The sequence below is a fragment of the Apostichopus japonicus genome, chromosome 9 (genome assembly GCF_037975245.1).
Source record: "Apostichopus japonicus isolate 1M-3 chromosome 9, ASM3797524v1, whole genome shotgun sequence".
NCBI lineage: Eukaryota > Metazoa > Echinodermata > Holothuroidea > Aspidochirotida > Stichopodidae > Apostichopus > Apostichopus japonicus.
Genome location: NC_092569.1, coordinates 15,015,423 through 15,043,170, shown reverse-complemented (window position 1 = coordinate 15,043,170; position 27,748 = coordinate 15,015,423). Strand labels below are relative to the sequence as shown.

The 27,748-nt window shown below is 35.8% G+C and overlaps 1 protein-coding gene across 1 annotated transcript; it reads left to right on the top strand.

Moving 5' to 3' along the window:
- LOC139973916 (uncharacterized) lies at positions 1 to 26,610 on the top strand. Its single transcript, XM_071980805.1, has 2 exons — positions 1 to 368; positions 20,367 to 26,610. Exons 1-2 carry the CDS (start codon positions 350 to 352, stop codon positions 21,542 to 21,544), a joined length of 1,197 nt encoding a protein of 398 aa, XP_071836906.1. The 5' UTR covers positions 1 to 349; the 3' UTR covers positions 21,545 to 26,610.
- The last annotated feature ends 1,138 nt before the right edge of the window (positions 26,611 to 27,748 follow it).

The window sequence follows — 27,748 nt, the reverse complement described above, 5'->3', positions numbered from 1 at the left end:
GAGGATAACAGTCATTGGTAACAACTTCGATAGTTAGGATATCTGGGTACAAGACAGGTGTTAAAAGAGAAGCAACAATATACTACAGGACGCGCTGTCTGTTTTTTAGGGGAAACTCCGTCGGGTTCAATCAAAGATATTTTTGACTTTCACGTAGACAGTAAGCGTGTACGCTAGTAACTGTTTTGACATTTGCAACGGGGGCCGAACTGCGGATATATTTATAATCTTTTTAAAACTTACCGCTTCTGCCAAAAAGTAGCTCGCTTTCGAAAGGACAAGATTGTGGACGGCGTGGATTACCAGCACTTGCTGAAAGCATAAAGAAGACACGGTGTTGCAGCAAATTATGCCACTATCGAAAAGAGGTAAGACGATATTAATTTTTCTTTATTTTCTTCTCTTTTTCACTTGTTGTTTCACTTTAATGTTATACATTTATTGCAATTTGGAAATTTATGGTTTATTTCGCAATCATTCACAATAAGGCCCTGCTCCCTGCCCTCCCCCACCCCCACCCCTTTGCGCTCCCCTCTGATATTCATCTTATGTTTCATATTCAAATGATATGCATGATTTCCTATTCTTCTTTATGAACGATTTTTTAATTTTTTTTTTTATCTGTGATAAAATTAAAAGTTGCTGATCCGGTATAACCGAAATAAAATATTGCAAGATGGGGGTACGTTTAGCAGCAGGTCTATAGTTGATTTATATGAGGTGCTTTTTCTTTAGTAATTAGCAATTTTGTTTTCCTTGTAAAAAACGACTGGTGACGCCAAAACCATTATATTAAAGCAATCTTGAAGCCGTGATTCAAATGTCTTAAAGTCGTTGTCCTAAATGTAGCACGTCATATCTGAGTCTGCATCAGTCTGGCAAGTTCTTAAATTTTCAAAAAGGGAAAGAAAAGAAAAAATATGAAGAAAAGATTTCATCATCCGCAAACCAAAGCAAAATCATATAAGGAACCTCTTCATTAAAACGACTAATATATAGCAGTTGAGCCTATCGATATAATGAACAAGCGAGAGCCCCCGACGAACAATGTAACTTTTGTTGTAAAATGAACAATCAATAAGCTTAATAAATGCCGTTTAATTCATGGTACTTTCGCTATCTTTTCAATAGCCATCCATGTGAAAATTAAAGTTCAAATATAGACATAAATAAATAATGTACCATACGAAATCTCCAAATTAAAAGGGAAAAAATCGAAAGCGCTATGATTCGTGAACGTATATAGTGTTGTAAGAACTCATATTTGTTGCTCGTCTATATAGTGAATCTCGACAAAGCACTCAATAGAAAAGTTTTAAAAAAAAAGAAAAGAATTGCTAATCTTGACAACGCGGACATTATTAAAAAGATATATATCAATATATATATATATATCAATATATATATATATATATATATATATATATATATATATATATATATATATATATATCAGTAGGACTAATTCGTTCACTGATCACATATCTTGTCTCTATTTAATTGTTTTGGTAGCAGCTGGTGAACAAGCTATATTATGCCAAGTTAAGCATCCTTTTTGTTCAAGCCATGCACAAACAGACAAAATTCATTGGAACAATATCAAAGGCAAACACACACACACACACACACATACACACACACAGAAAGACAAAAACAAGACTCTTCAAACATATTGTATAAAATGTGAACAGCCGTTATTTATAGTTTTGACAGCGGTCATGTAGGTTTGTTGTTTTCTTAGCGCATGTTTTGCCATCGACTATAAATGTATACTGAGCTATATATGTCTCTATATCGGGTCGCAATGTAGGCTACATTATTTATTATGCGTTATATTTGCTACAAAATAACGCTTTGAATTGGACAACCCATACAAACTAGTATCTTCAATACAATACTTACGTCGTTGCAAAAGAAGTAGTACAGGTGGGGAACGTGTAACGCCAAAAAATGTCTATTGTTGTATACGGCAGAAAGATTAGGTCATATTTACAATGCTCAAAAACGTTTGAAACCAACCATCTTAAAAATAATAATTCATAAAATCACATTCTATGCGTGATTCTAAAAGCTTTTCTAATCAATGATAATAGCCTATCAATATCGTCTATGTTTAGGCCTACGGGCTTAGACATGGTACAACAAATTAAATTTTGATAAAATTGGTCATTGTACTTTGTGTGTTGTTTTCATCAATATCAATCATTTCGTACAAACAACACGGTGTTGTAACATTTATCAAGCATTGTCGAAAGGAAAATGAATATTAACTTTGTGTTATGAGGGTATATTGTTGTTTATGAAGATAGCTTGCTGTGATCGTGCTGTGTGCGTAATGGCGAGTGCCCACAGGTAATAATAATAATAATAATATAAATATTTATATATAAATATATATATATATATATATATAAATTATATGAACTGATGTAATACGAATAAAGTTATCACGCCATTGACATGCTCCGTGTGTTTGGTTGAAGCATTTTAAAACACTTACATTCAATTGATAACAACACATACACATATATGATACGATATTTAAAAAAAAACAAAATCCAGTCTTTCATTGATTAAAAATAATATGTACTAATGGAAAACAAATATGACGAATTCATGCTTATAGCATAAAAAAACAAATAAACGGCGAGTAATCAAGAGCAGAGTGATTTGATATAGGAATATAATAGTCAGAACACACAGAACGATATTGGCTATAGAAAACGATATTAAGTCGGATTAGTTTAGACCTTATTGACTGCATGCTAGATAAGTTTTGTACTCTATAGTAACTATTCGCTATATGCCCAACAGAGTTGTGGTGAGTAAACACGCTCGTACTAATCCTTTCCACAAAGTTGCCGCTGTATATATTACCCCTCCTCACCCACGTGGATTTGTAGGGGGGGGGCATGCCGGAACTTGTCTATATTACAGGCATATACATACAAGTGCAAAATAATATACGTACTCATATACTGTATGTATACTGGTGCTTTATAAAGTCTTGTACTTGGCAAATCTCATGTTGTTGTACTCGGCGCAAGTTAACTCTGTTTTGCTTATTCAAAAGTTAATGTCGATCTATATATACAGTAATGATATGTTATAAGCCTTGCGTTCGATTTCAAAGAATAAAATTTAAATAGGTTTTTATAGGTTTCATAGTAATACATAGGGTTTTTTTTGGCATTTGACGGAAAGTCAGTATATACTTACAAAATGCTCCGCAGTAGTGCATTTTGTGTGTAATCGAGCTTGAATGGCATTGAGAGAGGCATATTTGCAGTCTACTAGCTGTCAATAGTTCTTCCACGGCTTTGAGTGCGTGTTAACCATGGAGGTAAAAAACAGTTTAACTGACAGTTTTGTCACCACGAATCGAACGGTATATATTGTTCTAAAGTTAGATTTTGACATTTGATAATGAAAATCCGGTAACTTTTGAAAACTCTGTTTATAGGGACGTTTCCCTAACAAATTAGCTGCAGGGCTAAATTAGTTGTGCTGTAATGAGCAGACTAACGGACCGTATAGCAAAGAATTAAACACACAAAAAAAACCATGTCTGTTAACTGAAGTAATTCATGCCTATACCAGCGAGTGAATAGAACCAAAAGGCTAGGAATCTATAGTTGCGAGACTGAACTGTCCCGCCGATTTAAACATCTGTTCCCACAACCTAATAATAACGTTCTTTCTGTTAAAAAAAAACAGATTGTTTACCCCATGTTTAACCTTTTGGCAAATTCCCCTCAAGAATCTCATCCCGGGGTAAACAGGGCGGGTGTATATATTATATACTGTGTGTGTACACACCTGCTGATGTTCTGCACAGAAGGCTATATGTACGTAATTATAACTGTGACGCGCATACTCTATTCATGTCGGTAAAATTTGGGTAATATAGCCTATGCCAAACGATATACACCTTTTTTCAGTCACTTTTTTATGTCTTTTGTTTTGGAAAGTGCATGCACGAGGTTATCACAGGTTACACGTATACTGTCGCCAAACAAAATGTTATTTACACAAATGGCTTCTGCCATCCACGATCTTGTCATATTTAGATACCTCAATGATAGCCACAGCTTCAACTATACGTGTCGGTATTATGGATAAAAGAAATTATTTGTCCATATACCATAAAATAAAAATACAACGTTATATAGGGCTATGCTTGGCGATGTGGCAAATTATCACCATTAAGTAGCATGTATGGTTTATTGTGCGTCAAACGAATTATTTTACACATAATGTAAAACAATGCACCATCCGTATCAACATGAGAATTCAATTATTTTGATTGCGTTACTTATTTAATGTATAGTTTATATGGTTAGGCATGACTAACGAAGGGGGTTGTTCTAAACAGCCTAAGGTATGCTATTTGACATTGTGTGACATTGTTGATATGGTCCGTGGTAAAACTGATAATGTCGACCACGGGGAAGAAACGCCGTCTACATTTTAGTCCTATGCTTTCTGCCGCGCGGATATGCCTTAATTAATTCCTTAAAAACACGGTACAATTGACTTACATATTTATGGAATTCAAGAAATATCTTATATTTTCTTTTATTTCACCATATCGGCCTGTATAGCATTTAGTACAAACTCAAGCCACAAGCTTACACGATACTAACCCCTGTGCGCGTTGCCAGTGACGTCATCACCCACTCGTCTGCTGATTTTGAAGGTGACCTCATTATCACCCGAAATATTTATCTTTCCCAATTTGTACCAATCTATCGTTGTCTCAACGACCCTTGTATAGTAGGTAGTAGGCTATACTATATGGGAAGTATTGCCGGGGAGCTGTTATCGGAAAGACAACCCCTGGTTATACATACGTATGTATAGTGTAAACTTCACAAATCATGTTTTTTATTTGCCCGTGCTAAGTTAAGCGCGTAAAACCAGAAATGTAACAAGTAACTTGGCCATACGGGAAAATTGTGATGTGCGGAAACTTTTGTTTGATATTTAATCTATAAAATTCATGTCGAAAGCCAACACAATGACATTATAAACATACAATATTGCAGGCGCTATGTCACGTGTGGTTATGGATACACATGTATAGCCAACGCCAAAGCGTAATCGTTGCAAAGTTCAACAATTCCAAGAACGGCAGGACAGGACAAGAATAACAAATATACTACTAATAAAAAAAAAGTAAGGAAGAATATGCATACACTACAAACCTCTTTATTTGAAAACAGTTTGGATAAAAAAGGGTTAACTGTCAAGGTGGCTATGTATGTTACATCGCTATTATTGGAACACACCCATGAATATGAGTTCACGACAAGGTCATGTCCGCATGACAACACCCTTTGGAGTATATAACCTACATATCTGACAATGGCGCATGTGTATCTGCGTCATGGGCAAGTTACTAGCAGTTCAAATGTTTACAAACTTGTTGACAAGTTATCGTATAGGTACGAGGTAAACAATGCCAGGAAAAATCAGCATAATATTCTAGGTCTGTGTGTCTGTATATGTGTGTGTGTCTATTTGTTCGTGTCTTGATTGTTCCCCCTATACTGCGTAGTTTAGCGATTGCTACTTAAAACAGTCAAACCCCCACGTCACTTATAATAGTCATTTCATGATAATAACATGTGGTATTGCACAATTTGTCCTTAACCGCATATCAAAGCGGAACAATATAGATATCGTGATTAAGACAGAACTTAGGCCTACTTAGCCTCAATTGTGACCCGCTATTGTATAAGTATGACATTTCCAACCCTGTAAATTATCCTTCTGTGACGTATAGCTGAATCCCGCCCGCAATGCACGCATATTAGTTTTTCAATTATATTTCTTTAAAAAATATGATCATAATATCATTGCTTATTCAATCAACTTGCTCAATCTCAGCTTAAAAACAAGAAAAGAAAAATGATAAAAAGATTGAACAATGAGATAAGAACAGTGTTTTGATAAATACAAATTGGCTTACACTTCGTCTATAGGTCAACTTATCCACTTTCTTTTTAAGATACAATTTGAATTTTATAGCCTGTTTTGTTGGCAGCGTCCTTTTTCAGTGACAGTTGACAGTGACACAATGGGGTTATTATAGTGTAATATTTATAACAAAAGTGGTCAAAAGTGTTATTGAAAAATACACGCATATATATATATATATTTCTTGCACAAGATATGACTAATGAACAGGCGGAGGTCGAGAAACCTTTACAGCCAATATCCATTTTTTCCCCTGCCCTTTTTTGTCTCCGAACTCATCATTATCATTATAGGGTCTCACTCATAGCGTTTGATGCACACGTACTGTACTGTATATAGTCATTATAAAGCCTCGCTCGATCAATGTTTCTAACATACTGGGGAAAAAAAATCAAATATCAACGAAAATAACAAAATCACATTTTCTTTTCTTGTTTTCTCTTTTGGTTGATTTAATTCTTGATTTTTTTTCTGGTTTGGTTTTTCTTTCTCTGTAACAGCCAAAATGTTCTTTTAAAAGGCTTTAAATGTCTTCTTTTTTTTTCTTTTTTTGTGTGGATGGGTTCGTCATATCTATACAGAATGTGAAAGTAAAAGCGGAAGTTAATGATAGATTCGATGCGGATGCTACATGAATCGTAACCGGAGTACACAGTAAAACGAACCCCTGGACAAGTCCCTAAAAAATATCGCTGCTAAACGTATATGGATCTTATATATATTTATATATATATATATACCCGACTTAACAAGAAAAAATCAAATGAAAACAGTCTATATTCACCTCTATGCAGGCAAGGATTCTTAGTGTTTTATAAATATACAGATTTTGTCAGACTGGAAAGTCCCCCTAATCTCTGATAATACCATCCATGCAGGTAAGGGGGAGGGGCTTATGTCGGTACCACCCCATGCCGCACCTCGCTATACATTATGTGAACTCACTAATGAGAAGAACCTGATGTAGGCTGTCTAAAGCAAACGCGAGTTTGTTTCTTTAGTTCTGCCTGTCTTTGTCCATTGTTGTTTGTAACTCCCTGCCTTATATATAATGAGATTGGGGACGTAAGTAAAACAACCGAAATGCCTCTTAATATCTAAAGAAAACATAAAATAAAAGAACTTAGTTAACGATAAAAATTCATATAGCAAGACTTGGTGCTATATTTGCTTGAAACATTCTTTTGACCCGCCCGCATATATACCATATGGCTGATGCTACACGTATAGGCAATACCTCAATGAGACTTGTGTATCCGACACGCGTCATTTTAGACATGCGTGTAAGCAAAAGCAAGCCAAATGCTATAAATAATTAGCTAAACTCGGTCTGATAGTGATCGAGTGATAGTCCAAGTCTTTTTATTCGGTCGAAAACAGAGGTTTATCAAATCGGATTTATTGGTCTGTCGGCCCCGATTTATTTCTATTTGAATAATCAGTGATCAAGGTGACCCTATTAATATCACCATTACCATGCATGCACATATAGTCATCGCGTAGTATATATATATATATATATATATATATATATATATATATATATATATATATATATATATATATAGATATATATATATATATATAGATATATATATATATATTTTTTTTTCTCAAAAGTTTGCGCCGTTGAACGTGAGACCTCTGACGCTCTATATTTGTTTGAATTTCTGTTACCCATGCCAGATTCTGGTTGTGTTAGTAGTATTATATTAATGTTAACGCGTTCATCGGAGGTGAAACTACATGATTCGTCAAAAAAATGTCACAAGACTTGTCAATATTGCTTACCAAATTGCAAGCGTTGCGTGTCGAAATCTAGGCATTGCAAGTCACAAGATGAGTGACGCAGTGGTTTCGAATGACATGTGATGTTTATGGATCTGTTCCCCCTCAATTAAAAGTCAGTATTCCAAATAATACTAGTGCCTAGTTTTTGTGTGTTATTGTACCACGAGGTTATTATCATCCAAATACCGGAAAACCCAACCACTTTCACTCTTAACTGTCGCAAGAACCACTTCGTGTTTGGTTCGCAGGAAGACATAAATCATCTCTAGTTTTCATGTCCAGCTTGCAAGATTGTGTGACGTCGATGGATTGAGGTGGGGGTGGGGGGGGTCCAAGTGTGGGTGGGTCAAGTTAAGTTAATATGACACATGTCCTATACATAATTTACAATTCCGATAATAGCCTCATGATGAAGAATTAAATAGTGCATGGATATACATGGAATTATAGGGATCGCTCTAACAAAATGAAGAAGAGACGTTTAGTATACGGTAGTTAAATTATAACGATATTTGAACAGGTAGCCGATTGATAGGCTGTAGGAACGACATAAGAAGACGTGTTTATTACTTATTTAGTGATCCAACCAGCGTAACTTACAAAAGATGAAAAAGGGTTAAAAAAAACTTGATAATGACCATAAAGGTAACTTGGTGATAAATTCAAGATACCTCTGATTCTAATATTGATGTGCACGGCTTTTACAAAATCCCCACAGCTGCCTTCGCTCCACCTCTCACTTAACCCGCCCCCTCCCTACCCCACCCCCTATACCCCAACACGGTCAATTGACACAAGGAAAAACCAAGTATGAATATTGAAATATATAGAAATATATATATTATGTATGCATGCGCAGTATTAACGTATTGAAGCCGTACTTGAGTTGACTTAATTAACATACCGTATGATGTCATCAACACGGAGTCTGCGCATTCGCCAAATGTGGTGATGCTGCTACGGAGAAAGAGGGCTAATCCGAACATTTATTGACACCATATCTATAGTCATATGATCGAAACGGGATATTTTGGTCGAATATACAAAACCATGATCGGCTTGTTTTCAGTCTGCTAGCATGAGCACAAACAAAGGAAATAATTGGCGAGTTAATGACCCGGACACTTAAATACAGCATATCCACCATGAAAAGAAAACTAGACACAAAAAAGGAAAGTTAGAATGACCCAATTTTTGGGGGGGTTCACGAGTTCTGAGAACTTGAGGCATATTTTTCTTCAAAACGGGTTTTCGAGTAAAATGAAAAGAGGAACGAATAAAAATATATATGCTATTTGGCTATATATATATATATATATATATATATATATATATATATATATATATATATATATATATATATATATATATATAATATATATATATATATATATATATATATATATATATATATATATATATATATATATATATGTATATACTCTTTGTCTACAAGATTGAATTCGCATGCTTTTCTTTCTTTTCATTACTCTCCCGTTTTTCTGACTCCATTCTGAAACAATTTTTACATAGAAAGCATCGTAAAAATGTACCCGCCAGTCTTGACGCAAGGCGACATTTGCCTCGTCCACCTGCCCACAACTTTTTATTTTACCGAATGGTGCGGCCATACGGCGAGGTTGAATAACACCTTCGACAAAATACCCACATATTTTGACCATTTTAATGTTTATATATATATATATATATATATATATATATATATATATATATATATATATATATATATATATATATATATATATATTTATATATATATATATATATATATATATATATATATATATATTTATATATATATATATATATATATATATATATACCTTATCTAGTTTACTTAATCCTTTCTATACTTTTTTTTCATGTAATAATAATGACGAAACAACACTAGAAAGCACAGTCGTTGCCATATATAGTCCTTTGTTTCACCTTGTGTCGGTATGGGTTGTTCCTAATTATCGGTTTTCGAATGCGAAAAGATGGTATACGTCACTCTATTTAAGTATAGGTACCTGTACCTCCTCGGAAATCCACTGGGCCACCTTTTCGCATAATATAGTTTAGTTCTTTCCTTGTGATTGTGTTCTATTCCCTTCGCTCAATGCCCAGGGTTGAACAGCGAGCAACTCTGAGCTCATCTTATCTATAAATCGATTTCTTCTTTTGCTAATTATAATGCACTGTTGATAATTGGAATACGATGTACAGTAGGAAGACTGATTCAAGAGGTTAAGATCGGTATAATGTCCAGTACAAAGGAACTGCTGATAACTAACTTAAAGAAAGAAAGAAAGTCAAAACTGGGTAGAAAAGCGGCTGCAATACGTAGACCCACATGCATACATACATACCTACATACATACATGCATACATACATATGTTATATATAACAGTATATACATACAGAGTTTTGGAGGAACTGTGTAAGCTTTGGCCCGGAAGGGGGATCCCCGGACCTGTTAACCACCCCCCCTCCCATCCCATCCCAAATAGGCCTATAACTATACAACACTTGCAGGTATCCTAACAGCCGTGCTGTTCCCCGTGGTCGGGTTAACTGTATCAACCAATAAGGGGCTTCCAGAGTATATACCTTCAATGTATATAGTGGTTCTTTACCCAGCCAACACCCCACTCCCCCTTCCCCCCCACCTTCTGACACTCCTATATACGTGTAAGACATAAATGCCTATTGACAAATCTATTCGGCATAGTTGTAATATTTGCATAGTCCCATTTGCATCGTAATAAACTGTATATGCTTAGTAATCATTCTGGCTGATCTTGTCATGGGCTGATCTTGTCACGGGCTGATCTTGTCACGGGCTGATCTTGTCACGGGCTGATCTTGTCATGGGCTGATCTTGTCACGGGCTGATCTTGTCATGGGCTGATCTTGTCATGGGCTGATCTGTTATGGGCTGATCTTGTCATGGGCTGATCTTGTCATGGAAGAACATAAAGTATTTTGTTTGGCTCTTCCGAAGTGTTGCTTCTTTTTGTTTTTTGAAAGACAGGAAAAATGTTGAGACGGTGTACGTTCTGTTAGAAATAGTTCACTCAATTCATATAGAATTATTTACAGAGTGAACAATTAAAATTGTTGTGACAAAGCAATCGTTAACTATTGACAATCTGTCCAAGGTTGTCGTGTTGGGAGGTTTGAAATTTTAATAGAATACACCTCGGTAGAAACACAAAAAATTGTAAGCAATAATCACTCACTAAGCTCAGCAAAATAATTAACCAACAAGTCAAACTATTCATAATTAGGCAGAAAAACCAGGGCAGTACCAGACCAAAAAAATTGTTTTGCTATTTACACCATCTTTTTCGTAGACGAAGACAAAAGTGTATTTTTAGCTGATGTGTTTTGTTATTATATGTCTGCTTAAATTTGGAACACAATAACTTCGGGGTCATAAAAAATAATTTAAAAACTTGCATGTCAGCAGTTTAGATTAGTGGCTTGACGTCTTTTAGCTTATACTTTTTTAAAAACCTTATTCTTTTAGATAGACAGTGAAAATATGACTTCATTCTGTGATACAAACACTCGTGTTTGTATGACCTGACCTGACCCGATTTGACGTCGCACACATGCGCAGTTTGAATCACATGACACCATGTGATATAGTTGCAACCAATCAATTCATTCGTAATCGTGAGTTGATGATGATTGCATCGCAAATGGCGAGAACTGTTTTGTAAGAGAGGGAAAGTAATTCAACTCATAGATAAGTTTCACAGTTCATCAAGTTTATTTCAAAATTTCTTTCCTAGAATCACTGGTGTGGGTTACATTGTCTTTATGTTGAAGCAGTTTGCTCACTTCCCCCTCTACTTTCACATGCGTGTGCAGACAAGAATAATATTTCAATTGTCTGAACGTTTAAGCAGCGACTCGTGAAAACCAAAGTTCTTTCACTCGAAATATTATTATTAAAACGGTTTTCATCCCTCTATTTTTTTTTGTGCTTTTAATTCACCCGGGTAGTGACTAAATGTATTAAAGCCACACCCAATCACCAAAAGCGAGCGATCAAAGTGTGACAAAAGCATTGTCCAACGAACGGAAACCGATTTGTTATTTCACAATTGAATGTATAGGGACGTGGAAGTATATATTATGTACATAGTTAGTAATACATATGTCTATGAGTCAGAGTATAGGCAAGTGTCAAAAGACGCGATGGTTACATAAAAATAAAAGAACTTGCCCCCCCCCCCACCGCCGCCAAAGGAAAAAAAATCGAACAAAAAAATAAGAATATTATTGTTTGTAATCTTCATCAAAGAAGTACATATGTAGTTACTGTACATATTGGAAGAGATGTCATATAGTTATAGTCTAAAATGACTAATCGCGGTTTGTAAAGTTATACAGGGCGTTATTAACACTCTCCGTTTTGACTCACGGAATTCGGCACAGGATGAAAGTGTACGACGGAGTGAGAAGAAAAATATCAATAGATTCAAACCACGAGGTGTTTGTATGAGTCAATGCGGAGGGTTCCCTGTAAATGACTGTACATTCAACGAGACTTTGTGTTTTATTATAATAGTAGGGTTTATCGGAGGATGCAAAACATCTGTTGTGACATAATGGAAATATAGCTAAGTCGCTTTGAACTTTTGGTTTTTTTTTTATCCTGTTCGGTATATAACTCATCCCAAGCATTGCGTGCTGGTTTCACCATGGGGCGTCTGTGTGTAGGGTGGGGGTGGGATGGGGTGGGGGAATGATCCTTCCGCGAAGAATTATGAAAAGAAGATCAACATATTGAATCTAACTTGTTTTCTCCTATCTTTAACGGGAAAAGGCTAGCTAGACAATAAGACTTGTCACAATGGTGGCAAGATGGGGGGTGTGGGTGGGGGGAATCTGAGGCAAAATATTTATTGTTATATATAGCCTATGTGGAAAGGCCTATATACTATTTGTTTTACCCTATAGTACCATGCGATGACGTAATCAAAAGGGATGATAACGGCGGGACGAAAGAAACTATACGAAATCTTCACAACCGCCTGTTTATTTGATTATTCGGTGGACATTTTTCCAGGGTCGATTTTTTTTAGTAACGGCATACAGCCCTTATTTGTCGACCAATATTGCCAATCATCAAAAAAAAAATTGAAAAAAAAACTTTCAGGGCCACCGTCATCGTGCAGAAACGAAAAGAGGAAGAAGAAGAAGAAAAAAGAAAGTATAGCCTACACTGTAATAGGAAATAACCAGCCTACCCTGTCATTCTGTAGCCGCCAGCTTAATATCTCAACCCAAACAGAATGAAAAGACATAATTACTGACGTAGAATTAAACGCCTCACTAAAGGCGTCTGTTCACTACGAGACTGAGCGATAAAAAAGACAACAAGATACCATCTATACGAGGCTATTGCGATATGACGCCCTCCTATACTTGCAAATATTACCACAAGGAGATAAATAGTAAAGTAAATCATACCAGCACTTTAATTCTCTGTCAAATCACTAAGAGCGATGAGATAGAAATTTCTATGCCCGCATCTTCTTCTTCTTTTTGGTTTGCTCTTGTCTTTCTTTTTTTGTTTGTTGCGTTCTCTTTTATGGTGGAGTGTCATAATGAGTTACAGCGAGCGATTGGCAGAAAGTATCAAACAAAGGACAGCTATAGTCACAACAGAGAAGCCATGATAGCACATTAAAGTCAAACGAAAGTTTGCTTTATTAGACATTATCAAAAAAAAAAACCTTGCAGAGTTGAATTTTAAGTGCCTCGTTGATTACATTGGCGATAAAGAATTAGGTCAAACATATACCCTCTTTTTATCCGCTCCACTCATGTCCTTGCTGTGACTTGCGGGAAAATCAAGGGGTTAAGGAAGGAGGGGGGGTGGCATTAGAATTCACAAGAAAAACCACAGACAATAAAAACTAAAAAATAATATTTTTCCTACGTAAAGATTGAACTGAACAAACAAAGTATTTATGATAATATGTTTCTATGACGATTTATAGTTTGAGAACTTTGAGAACAACTTTTCTAAAGATTTGGGACAACCTGCGTACATCCAATATATGCATCGCCAGACAATAACATCTAATTCAATATCGGTGACGTCATAACTTTATTGTGTATTGTTTGCATACTATTACTATTGCTTGGTATAACCCTTAAAGAGAGATCACAATTCCAGCGACTCAGCGATTAAAAGAATAGATGGAAGATATAATTTGCGGGTAAAACTGTCGGCCATGCCTTTTATCGATCCACGTCAATCAGATTGTCTATGCCACCAAATTAACCATTTTACAAACACGGCGCGCCCATTTAGCTCGGCAACCAGCGCCCACAGATTTACAATGAATCACTTTACTCTATTCCTCAATTGGTCAAGGATCTACTAACTACTACTTTACTACTATTATCCACGCCGTGTTTTCCCCCCTTTGTTGCTGGTCCTTTCTTTGTTCATGCATGTTTAAAAATATATCATAGCGTGTTTCTCTGTAAAAAAGAAAAACATGAAATTTAATTTCCTCATTTAATCGAGGAGAGGTCACCCAATAATCTATTAGCCTTTGATCACTTTGTGATGAGACTAATGCTAGTCATAATTTGCGTTTAGCTCTCTAATTCCGGCTGTCAGTACAATGATTACTGCGAACGTTATCTCTCTCTGCAGTTTGATCTCAGCAGCGCGACTTCCGATATAGTCCATCATTGATTGTCATAAGTTTCACGACCTCTCTGTTGTTCAGTTTGTGGAGAGGGGTTATTTTGCTTCTCGTTTCTGAACGGACAAGCTTAGAGATTAAAGGATTGCTACAGTCAATAATACCTGTTAATCTATAAAATAATGGTGGACATTTAATTTTTTTGGGGGGCCCATACAACCGGTAATAGCGATATGTATTGCTTAGCTTGCATTTTCAATTAACCTATAGTTCATACTAAACTTAGACAGCAAAAATTCCGTTAACTGCACATAACTTGGCTGATTGCTTCACTATACGACATCGGATATTTCAAAGAAACACAACCGTAAATGGAACTGCACGTTAGAAGTGGTGACTGGATATTTTATTTGAGCCCGGCCCTTAATGGTCTTTATACCAACTGCATTGATATGCTTGTTAGCATTGGGATATGATGTAAAAGTGGTGGGGAAGGAGGGGGCAGGGTTATGACTATCTAAGCTCCTTGCAAAGTATATGAAAACATGCGCATTGGTGTAGAGTTATTAACTCATGTTTTCATTTCTAATATTGTTGTACAAGTTGCATGGGATGTTAAGTATAACAGACAAAATGACTAGTGGTTACACAAACCTTGCAGACCCAGACAGGGATTGAGTATATTCCGACAGGATACTGTATCTATTATATTAGAGGGTATTCTAAATTGAACTTGAACCAGAGCCCTGTCACTTGCCTCCACGCGACAAGTGTTTCCCCATCTGTACCAATTAGGGTAAATACGAACTCTTTCTATGATAACTGTTTTCCGGTGAGAGGAAGCCAACTGCTATTTCAAACTGTCAAATCTACACAGTCAAGTAAATCAAGATATTCAAAACAAAAGCACACTTTTGAGCAAACAGGAAATCTCTAATTCCCCCTTCAAAATTTGATATTTAATCCAATTTATTAATATCCACAGACAGGTGCAGAGAAAGTTTGGCTTTCCTAGACATCTTATATAGAAAAAAGAAAAAGAAGGGGAAAAAAAAACAGGCTGGCATCTATTCTGTGGTTAGAGCATCTGTAATAAGCTGTATACTGTGACACCAATATGAAAGGGACCTTATCATATAATCCACTTTCCTTTCTTTCGCGAGGGTCAATGTAATTCAATTAAAAAGGTGAAGACATTAGAAGTCAATGAGAATGAACTTAGGGCTAACTATTCTACTAATGTAGACAATTATTTAACTGTTAAATCAATTGACCGTAATCACTGTTGCATCATGTACGGTAAGTATAAGCTGTGGTGTTATACATTGATGCGGGTTTAAGGGTTCAAAATCGATTGTTGGAAAGATATTATCTAATCAGTGTGTGCGTGTGTGTGTGAGTGTGTGTGTGTGTGCTTTTAGAAGAACTAATTTGCCACCAGGACACACCAATCAATCTCTTACACGTCGATACCCAAACTATATAAAAGCTGCAAACCCAGATACCCCAATTTTTTTATTTTAATTTCGAACATTCTTTGATATTTGGAATGAAACTTAATTGACTATAGGCCTTTGTTGTCAGACATAGACCAGACATGAGTATAAAAGGAATAAAAAAATATTAAAAAATAAATAAATAAAAATTAGGCCTATATAAAAATTAAAAATAATAATAATAATAATAATAATAATAATTACATTAATAATAATTACATTAATAATAATTACATTAATAATAATTAATAATAATAATAAGAGTGTTCAAAAAATCCTTAGTGGAAAATATGAAGAAAAAAAATACCTAAAATTCAAAGCACTGAAGTAACTGCTTTTACTAGACTATTTTGGTGGTGTATTGCTTGCTCTGAATCAAGCTGACAAGTTTGCTATATGAAATATCAATTTTGAATAATAATATAGAAAAAGGAAATTTTTGGCTCGAGTATTTGAGTATAGGCCAAGGCATATATATATATATATATATATATATATATATATATATATATATATTTGTGTGTGTATTCTGAATGGTAACAAAGTTGACAAAAGAATTGGCCATATGACAAAGAAAATCAAGGTTTCAATGATATCTATAGGCTTATATACATAGTCTATTATATAAAAATACACTGCATGTGAGGTCGTCCCAAGGTTAACTGAAGGGTGCATTGGAAACGAGGTAACTTGTGATATAGACTGTTTCCTCTATTCTGTAATTCCATTGACCGTGTTCAAAGTTCACGACCAAAGTGTTGACATTATAGTGACACACAACTATATAGATAGACCTTGTTTATTGGGGGTGATATGCATAAAAAAAATATTAAAAAACTTAAAGAGCGTGAGAAGACAATTTTTGGTATACGTGTCCTCAGTGATTTCTTTCATTCTTTCAGTCTTGTTCTGAGAGTGAACTTTTCTTTAGTCCTAACAGGGTGAAAACAGTTTCGATTGATTTAGTGCTACCGTGTACCATTTGTAGACTATACATTTCACTTTTGTCTACAGTCGTCAACATTTGGACACATTTGAATGAGTGAATTACTTACTCACTTTTACTGTTAGATTTGTCATACTATTTGCCAGTCGAAACGAACACTACCCCCCCCCCCCCCCCGTCGCTCTCCTCGTATAAACGGAAACAAAGCAGGGTACGTTGGCCAATGAAAGAAAGGTCGTCGAGAAAGAGACACCAAATAGATATATACCAGTCAATTCGAAACTAATTGATAGAACTCGATAGTCTAAATCTTAATCATTGGACTATAAAAAACCAGATGGTAGAGCGGGGTATAGGGTTAAAAGTTGAATTACCTTACAGTTTGACAAATGATCCAAAGTATTGAACCTGTGCTGAATTCTCCAGACATGCGTAATGAAACGGTACATCGTAAAGGGTTTTAATCAATTGTCGAGAGAGCTATTCAGTGCTTCTTTGGTTATTATTACTCTCTTCTTCTTGTAATTCTTCTTCTGATTGTATATGCTAGCATGTAGGCTATCCCAGACAGTTTCTGTTTTGACCTCATTTAGGACACAATAATCGGTTTGAATTTTGCGAGGAAGGTGTTTGACACTATACAATTTGAAAGTATGGGACTGTTCGGAGGTGATTGGCCGTGCAGTCATCCCCTTTATCTTGTTAATGGCATCAAAGATGGTCATATGTGCAGGTCCTTCTTCCAATGTGTGAAGACATTTTGTTCTCGGTTGTCCAGTCCTCATTGTCGCGCTTTTGCGTCTCTCTTTGTTAAAGGATTGTGTCCACTGTACGATGGATATCTCCATGGTAATACATCATTCCATCATCCTTTCTCAGTCAGGATGTAGACCTTTATATTTGAACTTCAGCAGGAGGATGGTTGTTGCCGCAATAGTTCTCTTTATTGGACGATGATTCTCCCCCTATACCCCTTCTCATCCTTTCCGAAAGATTCACATCCACACATTAACCGAGTAGGTTTTTTTGTCATGTGCCAACGATCATATCTATTTAACGGACAGTCCATCAATCGAGGGATTCATGTCACTTGCATAGTAATCTTAACTGAGACATATCATAGCATAGGCTATATATATATAGAGGCCTATTTGTTCATTTTAGGCGTGCATTTCCTATCTCAGTGTAATTCACTGTATCTGTATATATGTCATTGCAGAAAAAAAAACTACTTCATGGCTCGACTGTTACCGTAATGTAAACACTTTGACCTGAACCCATGCATGAACCATTGATAAAAAAAAAATGGTTGTGTATACCTTTGAACTGTATGCATGGACACTTCTCTTATGCTAGTGTAAACATATTGTTAGTGTCAACGTTGTGATTTCATTATGCGTAGTAGTACCAATTGGCACGATTCCAGACAGTAACTCGTTTTAAAACCTAAGGTTGCAGGGGGTTAAGTTCAAGTAAATAGTAGGTAAATATATATGCATGACATTGTGCCAAGCAGACGTGTCATAAATTGTTGGTTCTTTATTGTAAGTTAGCCTTTTTTTTTTTACAACCCGCGCATCCCTTACTCGTTGCTGGTTGCTACATGATAACAAAGGAAATAAGGATTAGTGTAAGCGTCGGAAGGCTGTCCATGTAATGGTCTTAACCCTCCCCTTATCAGTAAACCATTCATTCAGTAATCAATTTACATGGAGCTTTTGCAACGTCTTACGTTTTGATGTAAATGGATGGTCAGTTTTAGTTTCCCGAACCCTTGCAAAAAAAAAAAAACGCCTGTATCTTGTCTGCATGCAGCCACACTAATATATGGAGGAGGGAAACCTTACCTTAGCAACAGTTCTCTCATGGTCATTCAAAGTAATTTCGAACCATTTTACCACATTGTCATGGTCCTCGTGGGAGAATTCTCGGTAGGAGGTTTCTGAGAAGCGTGGCAAATGTAAACAGATACTTCGCGCAACACGTGCCACAAGTCCACGTAATCGTTTATTGAGTGAATCACGCAATATATTATATTAACGATTTACAAGACGGCGGAGGGAAAAACTTATGAGGTGTTAAGTGATGACGATAGCGATGGCGGCGTGATTCTATTTACCGCCACGTGGCGTGACCGTCGTGCTGGTTTAAGGACTACTATACTTTGGAATGTGTGAACAGTTTTGTTATCGTCGGAAGGTGAACAATGCTGGGTATTTACCCATCGATGATGATGAAGCTGATAGTTTTATAATCGTGTCACCACCGACGTGCTATAGCATGGAAAGTATTACTAATAGTGAAACTTACATTGTGACAGTTAACAGCTTTATATGAATCAGTTGCTTTTCTGTAAAATGTGGATCCGTTGAGAGAGGAAGGTTGGGGGGGGGGGGTGAAGAGAGGGAGGCTAGGAGGTGACCGGTAACAGCTCAGTAGGGATGGTATTGTGAGAGTTATGCAACCGTTGTATGGAGTGATCACGTTTTAGTGCGACGAACGGCAACATGAAAAATATAGGCTATACAGCATGTAGGCATATATTTTGGTCAGTTGGTATTGGAATGGATAGTAAGTCGATCTTGACTATGCGTATGTTCAGTACATTGTTACGCAAAGTAGTTCATTACGAAATTAGCGACACAAAGTTCAAGAAATACTTGTTTGATAATCAGCTGATCTTTGGTAAATGTATGGTAACATATTCGATAGGATAGTTATCGGTCGTGAAAACAAGTTCGGTTATATTCGTTCTCAAATTCGGTTACAATGTGTGTATATTTATATATATATTTATATTTATATATATATATATATATATATTTATGTATATATTTATAGCCTATATAGTGTTCTAACCCACTCAAGTAAGGCGGGGATCAATAATAAACTGTAAGGAATAAGTTAAGACCGAATAGGATTTGAAATCAGCGCTACCATATCGATTAACAGCACCATGAGAGTAAACTGTGCCTAGAGTATGTGTGCGTCAAATTTTACAGCGTCTAAAGCAGTCGGATTCGTTAAGGTGCCGCAATTTAACGCACGCCAGCTGTTGCAAGCGATGGGAAATTTTCTGGACGTTTGTAACAGGTGTCACTGTGTGCATAATATACTCAACGATGATACGACTTTGGTATAGAATTTTCCCATCCTTCTGTTTAGGTAACTGCTCTTTGTTGACAATGCTAATTACCACGCGTGTGTAAACATCCCGTCGTACGATTTACTGTCAAGTCTATTACTGATAAAATATGTCACTTTTGTCTGTCTGTCTGTCCCTGTTATGTACGTGCATGTGTGTGTATTTGGTTTGGTTTGCCTGTGCAAAGTTCGCGATTTTTTTTCGAAAGGAACTGATTAGCTGTGACTTGCATACTCAATACATGAATCAACCTTGTCTGCATGATAGGGAAAAAATGTGAATCTCTTATCAAATATTTATCTTTTTTTTTCTATCTCTCCAGATAACAGTGAAATGGAAGGAGACGAAATGTCTGCTGGTGGTGGTGTCACAGAATTCATTCACAAGAAGTTTAGACCAAATGGTGCTTGCTTTTCCCGGCCAATGGAAAAGCCCGGTTCTCCGCTCTCCTCAAGGGTTGGCAAGAAGAGGCGCGGTAATCTACCTAAAGATGCCGTAACCATCTTGAAAAATTGGCTCTACGAACATCGCTACAACGCTTATCCAAACGACCAGGAAAAACTCTACTTAGCTCGGATCGCTAATCTGACGATGCTGCAAGTTTGTAACTGGTTCATCAACGCTCGGCGACGAATCCTTCCCGAGATCATACGTCGTGAAGGTCGAGATCCACAAAAGTTCACCATCAGCCGTAAGACCAACAGGAAAAATGTCGCCGCAGCGATCGCTGCCGCCGACGACGAAGACGACGAGCAGAACATCGAATTCCGTGAGAGAAGCGACAGTGAATGCAGCGTGGAGAGTCTGACATCTGAGGACGTGGAGAGGATTTCAAAGACACCAACAGAGGTCGACGCGAAGAGAACATTGTCGAACGGTGACGATACCGACAGCGGGGTCAGCAGTTGCCAATCTCCATCTCTTACGGCATCGACCCCTGAACCACCTTCTCCTCTGCGACTACAGCAAGGAGGTCGACACCACAACGAAGTCGTCAAATCTTCCCGGTCGTCGGTTAGTCCGATTGATATGAGTCGCAGTCCGTACCCGTCGACGGTAGATCAAATGGATAGCATGGCTTCCTTCGCTCAGATCAACAACTATCTCATGAGAACCATGCCAACTCGCGTGCCATTTATTACTCTCTATTCACCGCGTACTACTACTGCTACTACGGAACAATTCGCCGATTCGATCTGCCTACCAGATACCCCCAAACTTAGCCCAGGAAACACGAAATTTTCAAGTTTGATCAGACCACCGTTTATCTCTATCCCTAAATACTCCGACGAGGTCAATTTTTACTCCTCGTTGTCACCGAAGGGCCGAGATACCGAGTTCAAATTCGATTTCAGCCGAGGTCCATTGCCGATGCCGTACGGCCACTTTGGTGCGATCCCGCTAGATGGGTTGCAAGTACTCGGTGAGGCAGCCAAACTGAGGTCGCACAGCGAAAAACGAAACTTCCACCCACTCCACCGCAATGACGTCATTTGCTGACAGCCCGGTTAGTCTGTGTCCTAACATAGAGACCTTTTTCGATTGAAGAATTTGCTTCAAGCAGAAGTATATATAAATGTTTGCATCCCCCCATCGCATGGGAGGTGAAACGCCAAAGAGGGTGGAAGAAACAAAACAACTTTTGTTGTAAAATGATGGCAGTATTTCGGTTTTCCGAGAACTGAATTATCGAGGTTGCATGGCCGAAATGCTCTTTGAAACAGATCTTATCAAAGAACACTCAGAATGCGTTGATACAGGAAACAAGAAAGGGAAAAATTTAGATGCAAAGATGTTTTTTTTTCTTTTTGTATCTTAGCAAGGGTGTAATAGATCCTCCAGTTTTTTATTGTTTTTTTTTAGTTTTGCTTCTTTTAATTAGTGACTTAGTTCGTAGCAAAACAAAGTAAGTCTAATACGAAAAAGGGTCTGTATAAAACGTTGCCTTAATGTACAGGGTTTTTTTTGCAAGAGAAGAGGGTATAGTAACAAGTGAAAAAGGATAACAATAATATTGAAGGTTTCAGAAATTTGAGATCAATACGTCGCAATTTTAACCAATTTCTTTCAATCAATCTTTCTTTTAAATTTTCTTATCACTCAAGGAAAATCTTCTTCCGTATATAACAAAGGAGAAGGTATCATTGAATCTCACGTAAACTTTGCCTTTCAATAATACACGTATATACTGCATTAGTGGGCGTTCCAACATATAACTGTCTACTATTATGATGTCTTTCGTATAGGATGTAGCTACACTGTTACCGCAACAACAAAGGCAAGAACTGAAATGCAAAAAATATGGTTGAATATTAAATCTTGCCAGGTAGTCTTAAAGAGACAATGTTTCCTAAGGGAACATCGATACAAATGATAGATTTTTTTTCTTCAGAAATGATGTTTTTTTCTCAGTTAGTTTGTTTGTTTGGATTAGTGCAGTTTTTGTAGACAATATTTCTACTATATATTAAGACTCAATAGCTTCACCACCCCCCCCCCCCGATATATCCCATGGTGCAGTTTAGATAAAGGGACTCTCATTATTTGACCCGCTAGTTTCGCAAGGCAACGTATATGGCTTGAATTCATTGTGGGTTAGTTTCACTCAATGGTTTTGGTAGTTGGTGATGATGATAATAATAATATTAAAGTATAACAACTGAATATGTATTAACTAGTTAAGCATTATTTAATCATGAGCAATGTTGGTAATTAACCTAACAGTATACGAGCACAGGCAACAACAAACATTCCGTGTTATATACAACCACGTGGCAGGGTACATTCTATTCTTTCTTTTTTTTTATCATTTTTTTTTTTTTATAACTTTTACGTTGGTGAAGAAAAATTTATATTGTATGAATCAATAGGTTAGTACCTTTTGCCATGTGGGGTACACTAAAAACATTCCAATATTTGTAACATTTTTGAGGGTTTTTTTGCTAAAAATTGAAAAAAAAAAGGAAATTTAAAATTAAAAGAATCAAGCAATTAAACTTCAAAAGCCAATCTGACGACCAGTATCTCAAATCGTTAATAATAATTATTATGATTTAATATATATATATATATATATATATATATATATATATTAAATCATAATAATAATTATTATATATATATAAATATATATATATATTTATATATATATATTTATATATATATATATATATATATATTTATATATATATATATATATTCATTGAAATTGTAGTGAGTTGGAAAATCCAGAACAGTGATAAACTTCCAGCCTCCACCGGGATTCGAACCCGGGCCTCCCGCTTTATATGTGGACACCCTAACCACTAGGCTATGGACGCTGATTGCGTGTCCACAGGTTCGAAACCGGTAAGGAAGGTCGTAATTCCACTGTAGGCTATAGGAATCCTCGCAGCTATCTTGCAATATATTTCAAACGCAATTTTTCCTTTCTTTTTTCCCCATTCTTTTTGTTGTTGAACCAACAAACCAATATGCGTGTAAACTGATGTAAACATCTGTATTTGTTTTCTTCTTTGACAAGGTCAAATGTTAAAAATTTAGGTCATTTCTGATCATATTGTGTTATGATACACGAGATTTGTGCTTGCAAATTTGTATAATGTAGCATATAACAATGCATATTTAATGGTAACATCTCATACCCACCATTTTTTTTTAAATATTATTGTTATTAATTATTATAATAATTTTTAGTGCTCAGTGCTAGATTAAAATCTTTCCAGGTACACAATTTATTGTGTAAGTGGCGAAATAAAATAATGTAGCGTTTGCGATGATTACTTAGATGGATATATAACCCAATCAACGGCCACATCTGTATTGTATATTACAATGGTATAGTAACATTGATTGCATTGTTTTTACGCTGCAGTGGCCATTGGCCATTGTGCTCTTTTTAAAAAAAAAGGAATGTAGTTTTACGAAGGGACCGCCAAATACTATAAAATATTTTGAAAGCGATATTTTAACTTAAAGTCACATTCCTTAGTCATAAATTATCGAAACTTAAAATCTCCCTAATTTTGTTTCATAGTCGTTCATTTTACCGAATAAGAGAAAGATATAAAGTCTGGAAATTTGGATATTTTTAGACAATATTATACGCGGTGTTATATTAATCATCATATAACATATTTCTAATCTATGGGCAATCAAGTATAACGTTAAATAACGTGTATAAATCAATATGAATTGAAGTATATTTTTGAACAGAAACTCCATTCCAACATAATGGGGGAGTGGGGGAAGTGGGGGAAGTGGGGGATGTGTATTCGAAAAGTATAAAGGGACAATGGCGTCAACTTGTTAAGTCATGTGTGACTTTTTTTGGGCACATTCTACATTTACCTTTACGAATATTATGACGTCATATACAACGGACCAACCCGCCATTTTTTTAAATAAACATGCAGTAATCAAAAGAGCTAAAATCATAATGTGTACACTATTAAGTTCACACACTGTGCTAGACATTCAAGAAATGGTCACTAGCCTTCAAAGGTCAAGGGTCAATGTTCCCTTCAATAGGCGTAATATTGATTCATTCTCGCATTGAATAACCATTTCCAATCACCCAATATTTGTCAACAAAAATCTAAACAAAAAGCAGAAAGCAGTAAATTTTCACTTAAAAGTTGATACACACCGAAACATTCAATAAAAACTTTTATATCATTTTGTAGTTTCGCCCGTCGTGGTATATGTCTGTGTGGTGTTTTTTGTATACATAATTTAGTACCAACCCAATTTTGTTTGGGATATGCAGTATTGTAGTTTTTTTCCCCATCTGTTCCCATTTATAGTCATTTATAGTAATTTGAACCATTATGCCCCTTTGCCTTGATATTGTAACTGAAATCCTCGTATTCCGACAAGGTTTAACAATTTTATGCAAATTATGTATACAAAAGAATAAAAAAAAGTAATAACAGCAATAAATAGTAATAATTCAAAAATGGAAAGAAAAAAAGGAGAAGAAGCGCAGAAATGAAACTGAATGACTATAACCTATATAGGCTAATCAGTAGATTCTATATCCAATTAATATCGATCACGTTATTCAATATCCAATTAATATCCATAACGTTATTCTATATATATATATTACGTGCTGGATTTCAGCACTGTGTAGGCTAAGATAATTTTGCTTTTCATAACACCGAGCTTAAACAAAAAATGGCTGGGTGGTCAGAAATTGTGATAAATATTAGCAAACATTTTGGTTGAAGAACCACATAATGTCAATATCGGTATACCGCATACCTGCTATATTTTACCGACATCGGTATACATCACATCCATATCGTCAATATCGTCCGATGATCGATTATGTTAATTATATCGTTAATCTACAGAGGAACGTTTAATAGGGGCGGGACATACTGCAATATTATATTTTGATTTCATTTTTGATTTTTCATCGGGCAAAGCCTACAATCTTTTTACTCTTAATTCTCGTGTGTATTACCATGTATGAGGTAAACTTTGCACAGTGATTTTCTGCCAAGAACTTATTTTATACTGATTTTTCGTCAATCACACGATTTCGTAATTTGACCTTAAAATATCATTTAACGCAATGAATTTTTTAATTTTTTAATTTTAACATGAATTTGAAGGAATTCGTGAAGTAACGTTTTAAGTCAAGCTTAGGAAACTGATTCTTTCAAATGGTGGTGTCGCTTAATCGTTAGTAAGTCGGCTACACGAACATGATTTGGTTAAACGTACCCAGATTCGGCTTGGTATGTTATACTCGGCAATGCAATATATTCGGTTACATGTATTATTTTTTAAATCATTTTTACAATATACTTATTCGGAAAACCACACCTATAAACCCAATTATACTCTTAAAGCAAAAAAAGCACAAAAAAAAAGAACAATACCAAAATCAGTAACAACAATAACAAAACCAAAATTGCTTAGAAAACGTTGAAAGGTTTCCAAGAGTCACTTAATAGGACTTACTGTAACAAAACAAGTTTGTTTTTGGTTTGTAGTTTTGTAAGAGGATTACGACTTCTCTAACGAAATTGGAAACTTCACTTAATGAAATGTTATTGGCGGTTGGTTTAAATAATCCTTCTATTACGGTATCGCTAATACCCAGAAAATGATCAATGAACTGATATTACTTAGAGACTCGTTATTCTTTGCTAATATAGAGATCAAACAAATATAAATATAGTAATGTAAATGTTTTGATGATCAATTGTGACCAATCATGTGCCTTTGAAGGAAGTCCCCCCCCCCCTCTCCCTCTCTCTCTTCAAAGTGATTCCTACCAAGATCAGTACAAGTTCTACCATGTGCCTATAACAAGTGATGAAACCTCAGTTTATCATGCCATTCCATTTTTTTATTTTATTATTATTATTATTTTGTTTTTTTGTTTTTTTTTTACAATAAAGCAACCATTTTGTAGTTGTTGTTTTCATTGCTTTTTTTATGTTTTATAGAACAAGTGCAAAATGGTTTGGAAATACAAAGTTTTGTAAGGAAAGAAAAATGTACATTTGTAAAAAGAAAGAAAAAAAATAAACAAACAATGCAAATTTGAAGAGTCATTTCAGTGTTATCATTATTATTATTATTATTATGATTATTATTATGATCACTTTGTTGAAAATTATTATTTTGTTGAAGAGATAACACGGTGCGGGTGGGGGTGAGGCGTCGATGGGGGGGGGGCTGAGTGGAGGGTAAAATATATGAGAGTGATACGTAGAGCCGTGAGTTATGAAGTAAGTCTGATTCAATCTGTAGATTAAAATATTGCTTATGACTCTCTGAAAAATGAGTCAAAGTCTCTTATAATTCTAAAGTCTTCTAATCGTTTCTAATTCGTTATCTTTGCTAATATGGAGATCAAACAAATATAAATATAATAATGTAAATGTTTTGATGATCAATTGTGACCAATCATGTGCCTTTGAAGGAAGTCCCCCCCCCTCCCCCTCCCTAATGCCTAAAGATGCCTCATAAGTTACGATCTCGCTACTGTTGTGGATCAGCGTTGCCAGTTTCTGCGTTTTAAACACTTAAGACTTAAATTTCGTTGGCCTGAGGAAAACAAACTTAAAAGTTCCAGCAAAACAGCATTTTGACGGATTTTTATAGCGTTTTTAATTGTATAACAATTTTAGAGAAAATAGTAGCTGAAAATGGTTAAATTCCCTCAAAGACCATTGATTTCAACGATCTTAATCTTTTTCAGTCCGACTCAAGGTTGCAAATAGACCTGTTCACGTCGGTAAAAACATTTACCTTTTTACACAAAGTTTAACTTTCTGTTTTCATCTAAGAGACACCCCCAATTGGCAACTGATTGCGAACCCACACAATTCCTACCCTTATGCAGTAGTCAATGGTCATACAAAAATATTAAAAAATAAAAAATCGTAATTAGCGTAATTTCATACGAGTTGGCCGTTTACGTATAACAGAGAAATTGGCAACGCTGTCGTACCAAGGATAATAAGCATTATATTGATAATATATGACACACGAACACCGAACACTGGTTTCCGAACCGATTATACGTAACCGGGGAACATGAGTGGCTCGGTTCCTCATTCTCAAAATGGCGACCATCGACATTGTTTCTATCTTCACGCTACCTTACCCTTAATCTTCTAAAATCCTACATCCATAGATACCTTCAGACTTAAAAATGAAAGCACTGTTCAAAACTAGTTA